At 48.2% G+C, this 6,002-nt stretch overlaps 1 protein-coding gene across 1 annotated transcript in view; it reads right to left on the bottom strand.

Annotated features, from left to right (window-relative positions):
* The window catches only part of CA4 (carbonic anhydrase 4), a 64,696-nt gene extending 59,039 nt beyond the window's left edge, over positions 1-5,657 (bottom strand). The window contains exon 1 of the mRNA XM_048518469.1: positions 5,229-5,657. Within this exon, the coding sequence (XP_048374426.1) occupies positions 5,229-5,289 (61 nt within the window). The 5' untranslated portion in view covers positions 5,290-5,657. The remainder of the gene's footprint in view (positions 1-5,228) is intronic.
* Between the last annotated feature and the right edge of the window lie 345 nt (positions 5,658-6,002).

Genomic DNA, 6,002 nt, shown 5'->3' with positions numbered 1-6,002 from the left:
AAAGAAAGAAAGAAAGAAAGAAAGAAAGAAAGAAAGAAAGAAAGAAAGAAAGAAAGGGAAAAAATCTGATGAAGCAGCCATCAACCAAAAGGGAAGAGAGCCCAAGAAGAAGAAGAAGAGTTTGGATTTATATCCCCCCTTTCTCTCCTGTAAGGAGACTCAAAAGGGGTGACAAACTCCTTGCCCTTTCCCCCTCACAACAAACACCCTGTGAGGTAGGTGGGGCTGAGAGAGGTCCGAAGAACTGTGACTAGCCCAAGGTCACCCAGCTGCCGTGTGTGGTTATCTGGTTCCCCAGATAAGCCTCCACAGCTCAAGCGGCAGAGCTGGGAATCAAACCCGGTTCCTCCAGATTAGAATTTACCTGCTCTTGACCACTACGCCACTGCCGCTCCCATCTTGATTAGAAGAATCCATCTTGATTAGAAAAAAGATCCATAACCCCAGTTCCTGTTTCTTGCCAGAAGCAGCTGGAAGGTCTACAAGCAGGGCATCGAAACCCAGGACACCTGGTATTCCTGCCCTCAAGAATTGGTATTCAGAGCTCCACTGCTTCTTAACATGGAAGTTCCATTTAGCTTTCATGGCCAGCCGCCATTGATAGATACATTCATGTAGAATATTTGACTATTTCCCATTGAAATCCACCTTCGTCCAGTGTTAGAGTTGAAGTAGAATTTGTCTCCAGACTAGAGCAATCAGTTTCCCTTGAGAAAATGTCTGCTTTTCAGGGTGGATTCCAAGTAGGGCTGTCAACTCCAGGTTGGGGCCTGAAGGTCTTCTGGAATTACAACTGATCTTGAGAGATCAGGTCTACTGAAGAAAATGGCTGCCTTGCGTGGTGAACTCTATGGCATTATACACTATGGAGAGCACTGCCGTCCCCAAGTGCCACTCCGAATTTCTAGGTATTTCTCAACCCAGAGTTGGCAACCCTTTATCAACCCCATATCACAGTGGTATGGACTACAACGGCTTGTCCATGGCCACATAGGAGGAGGAGAAGAAGAAGAAGAAGAAGAAGAAGAAGAAGAAGAAGAAGAAGAAGAAGAAGAAGAAGAAGAAGAAGAAGAAGAAGAAGAAGAAGAAGAAGAAGAAGAAGAAGAGGAGGAGGAGGAGGAGGAGGAGGAGGAGGAGGAGGAGGAGTTTGGATTTATATCCCCCCTTTCTCTCCTGCAGGAGACTCAAAGGGGCTTACAATCTCCTTGCCCTTCCCCCCTCACAACAAACACCCTGTGAGGTAGGTGGGGCTGAGAGAGCTCAGAGGAACTGTGACTAGCCCAAGGTCACCCAGCTGGCGTGTGTTGGAGTGCACAGGCTAATCTGAATTCCCCAGATAAGCCTCCACAGCTCAAACCCGGTTCCTCCAGATTAGAATGCACCTGCTCTTAACCACTACGCCACTGCTGCTCCATTAGGGGAATTCAGCACAGAATAAATAAATGAGGTAGTAAGACGCAGCAAAGTTTTTGTTTGGAAGCATGTCCGACGAACAGACAGAGAAAAATAAGACATTCCCTGAAAATAAGACATGGCGCATCTTTGGGAGCAAAAATTAATATAAGACGCTGTCTTATTTTCGGGGAAACACGGTAAAAGTCATCTAAGCTTGTGGCAATGAATCCCAGAGGTCAATTACGCCTTCCGAGTAGAAGGATTTATTTTTGTCCGTTCTGATTCTCGTTAAAGGCTGCCCTGAGTTCTCGTGGGTATACAGAAAACAAAATCTCGACCTTGTACATCATTTTATCATGTTTCAGTTGTATCTCAGTAAAGGAGCTGTTTAACTCAGGTTTCTCTCCCCCACCCGCCACCCATTCGATTCGAGTCCAATTCTTTGTCTGTTCAAGCCCTCCAGAAGTCCCTCCTTCCTTCCTAACGACTGTGCTGTTTATATTATATGTTTTTTAAGATTCTGCATCTCTGCGTGCCACTGTAGGTAACAGCATAGGATATTTACTCAAGTGGCCATTCTTCTCACGCTAACAAAAACTTCCCAATGTCGGCCATTTCCCTAAACAATCGCGACAGATCAGATAAAGATTCTTTTTTAAATTAAAAAAAATCATAAACACACTCTGGAGAGACTCATTTGTTTCATTCAGGGGATGGCCAGTTGGTCTGGGCCAGTTGGTCTGGGGCAGCATCATGCTGGCAGGGGATGGTGGGAGCTGTAGTCCATGAACATCTGGAGGGCCGCGAGTTCGACACCTATGCTGTAGAGTTTTTGAGGCAGGAAACATTCAGAGGTGATTTGCCATTGCTGACTTCTGTGTGGAGTTGAGAGTTCTGAGAGAACTATGGCCATGCTGGCAGGGGCTGATGGGAATTGTAGTCCATGAACATCTGGAGAGCCGCAGGTTGCAGACCCCTGAGTCAACAAGCCAGCAGGGACCTCATGTTTACGTGGTTGCTCTTCTACACAACACTCATCTTTTGATGTCAAGTCACAGTTGACTTATGGTGACCCCCCAATGTTTTCTAAGTGACAGACACAGAAGTGGTTTGAGCCTGCCTGCTTCTGCATCATGACCTTGATATTGGTTGGTGGTCTCCCTTCCAAATTCTAACCAAGGCCAACCCTGCTTAGCTTTTGAGATCTGACAAGACCAGGCCAGCCTGGACTGTCCGGGTCAAGGCACACAATGCGTTGTGGTGGAGAAACGTGCTATCGAGTCACACCTGACTTACAGCGACCCTGTAGAGCACAGGTGTCAAACTCCAGATGTTATGGACTACAGTTCCCATCATTCGCGGCCAGCATCATGCTGTCAGGGGATGATGGGAACTGTAGTCCATAACATCTGGAGGGCCGCGAGTTTGACACCTATGCTCAGTGGCGGGATCAAAAAATTTTAGGAACAGGTTCCCATGGTGGTGGGATTCAAACTCTGGCGTAGCGCCAATGGGGCGGGGCGGGGTACGAAGGGGGTGTGGCCGGGCATTCCAGGGGCGGGGCATTCCTGGGTGGGGCTGTGCCAAGGATGCCGGTCCTTGGGCGGGAAACGAATGCACGCAGGTGCAGGCTGCCACACATGCCGGTGCACCTCCTGCTAGACTGCTTCAAGTTCTGCGCGCTACTGCTGAGAGGAGGGGCGTAACTAAGGCCAAAATCACGTGGCAAAACCACCCATTAGTAACCCCCTCTCGGTACACACAAATCATTAGTAACCTACTCTCGGGAACCTGTGAGAACCTGCTGGATCCCACCTCTGCCTATGCTGTAGTGTAGAGTATAGGTGTCAAACTTGCAACCCTCCAGATGTTATGAACTACAGGGCCGCGAGTTCGACACCTGTGCTGTAGAGTTTTCGAGGCAGGAAACATTCAGAGGGGATTGGCCATTGCTGACTTCTGTGTGGAGTTGAGAGTTCTGAGAGAACTGTGACCGGCTCAAGGGCGCCAAGCAGGCTTCGTATGCAGGAGTGGGGAATTGAACCTTCTTCTCCAGAGTAGAGCCCACTGCTCTTAACCAGTATAGGGGATAGGGCGGTATACTAAATTTATAATAATAATAATAATAATAATAATAATAATAATAATAATAATAATATACCTGCTGGCTCTGTAATGCAATGCGATATTCTAGCCGTGTCCAAATTCTGGGGTTGGCATCAAGAGGCAAATATGATGCTCCCCACGGATATTTCGAACGACCCTTTGAACCCCCCCCCCCCAAAAAAAATTTTTTAGCTTCAATCCACAGATGCAGGCGAAATGTCAGGACAGAATGCTGCTAGAACACGGCCAGACAGCCCGGAAACCACACAGCACCCCAGACTTATAAACCCCTCCCTCACCCCCCTGGAGGGCTCACAGCACAAGTTCAAATATTGCTCATTTCTATTTTATAAAGCATATATTGGATTTTTATGCAGCAGGGTCCTTGAGGATTATCGGCTGCCCTCTCCCCTCCTTGGAAGAACTCTATAATTCCCGACGCCTAAAGAAAGCCCCAAATATTCTGAGAGACCCGTCTCATCCGGCACACTCTCTTTTTGAACTGTGACCATCCGGCAGACGATACAGGTCTATCAAAACTAGGACCAAGAGGCTTAGAGACAGCTTCTACTCTAGAGCTGCGGCTATGCTGAACTCCGCGGCTTCGTGTTGATGTGTTTGGGGCTGTGTAGGGATGGGTGGAGGAAGGGGAAAGTGAGGATGGGGCATGAGTCTGAAATGGTGTGCATCGAGGAATGCTGCTGTAAATTCCGTTGTGCCTGCACAGTGACAATAAAATGCTTATGCTTATGCTTGATACCCTAATACTGTTGCCCCTTTGTTCATCTGAATGATTCCTCTGAGAGTCGCCCCTGCTGAGTATAAACGCCTCGTGCCTTGGGGGAACTCAGCAAATTTGCTAGCAGTGGGTTTTTGCATGGAACCTGAGCCACGGCGAGCAGGTCACTTTGACAAAACCCAAATTTGATCCTCAGATCACGTTTTCGGGGACGGAGTGACACCAACTGCATGGATTTGGCCCATTCCTGATTTCATTCTTCCCATATTACAAACCCAAAAGATCTGCTCTATAGTCACAGCAAAGAAGGGGTTCGGTGGTAACTGGTAAGACTCCCCTAGTATTCAGGAACCCGGGTTCACAACGCCCTGAATCTCCCCAAGACCAGCTGCTCTTTTCCTCACTCTGACCTACCTCACAATGTTGTTGTGAACACAAGAGAAGAAGGGAAGAAGAAAAAACCCAAAAGTGCTGCTTGGGGGAAGGGCGGGAGAAAAGTGCGATCGTTTCCACTTGGGGTGATGGGGACGGAAAAATCAATCTGGAGATAAAATAGCACCCTCTCTTCCGAGAGAACCTGATACCATGTTACCGAAGCACTACACAAATAGCAGGGGGGAGAGACACAACAGCTACACGATGTACAGAACATCCTTTCGGTGCCGTTTGCTTTGAGCGTGATTCTGCCAACAGCCTTTCTAGTTATCCCTCCAGCTAAAAAAACACACCCCCAAGACCCAGTCTTGTTAGAAATCCTAATAAACCACAGGAATAGAATCCCAAAGATGCAAGGAAAAGAGGGGGGAAAGAAATCCACCCAAACCAGGAGAAGGTGCAGATTATAAAAGGAAACTATTTGGGAAGGTGGGTCCCCTGCCCCCTGTAATGGAAACCACGCAGCAGCATTTGTTGTGGGCAATTTGAGGCAAGCAGCAAGGTTTCCCCACAAAGCAGGTCCTACAAATCAAGGCACCCGGCAGGGACTTACCCTCTGAAGCGGCTGCAGTGCTGAGGAAGGAGAGCAGGACTAGGCTCTGAAACGGTCCCATGCTCTCCGGCTCTTCCAGATGCTCGGGGACGATGTGGCATCGATTTACGATGCTCTGTGCATGATCTGACCTGCTTCTGAGTTTTTATCCAGGAGACAGGCAACCGATCACTTCTCCTGGCTGCCCAAAGGCAGGAAAGTGGAAGACTCCTCCCTTTTTAAATTCCTCCAGCTATAAACTGCAATAAGTCTCTCTGTTCTATTTTTTTTCTCTCTCTCTCTCAAAGGGCTTGACTTCCTCCACACCTCTTAGCCGATCCTCCTTTTCCGAGCCTTACAGGATGAATCGAGTGGATGACTAGTAAATTATTACTTATGTTCAACGCTCTCTCCCCCGCCCCCATAATCAGTCTTGAGCAAGGGTTATTGGTAGATAAGTGAAAACATCTTCGGATTATTTCCTTGTTTCTTCGGGGAGGATCGCTCCAGCCACCTGCCTTTGAACCAGGACTGGGTCGCCAGAATGCTAGAAAAGGGGCTGGAAAGGATGTCTGAAAAGGATCAGAGTTGCCACCCCACCCCGCGAAAGAGTTTGAGGGCTTTTCGGCGTAGCAAAAAGGTGACAAGGAGGAAATGACGTAACATAGGACAAAGAAACACAGTGTTGGGAGGGAACTCAAGAGTCATCTAGTCCAACCCTTGTGCAACACAGGAAATGTGTATCTACCTCCCACACCATCTCTTCCCCCTGGTGACCCCTGCTCTAGGCCCAAA

This window comes from Sphaerodactylus townsendi, linkage group LG16 (assembly GCF_021028975.2).
Source record: "Sphaerodactylus townsendi isolate TG3544 linkage group LG16, MPM_Stown_v2.3, whole genome shotgun sequence".
NCBI lineage: Eukaryota > Metazoa > Chordata > Lepidosauria > Squamata > Sphaerodactylidae > Sphaerodactylus > Sphaerodactylus townsendi.
The sequence above is the reverse complement of the archived record's forward strand: the minus strand, read 5'-3'. Positions and strand labels throughout refer to the sequence as shown.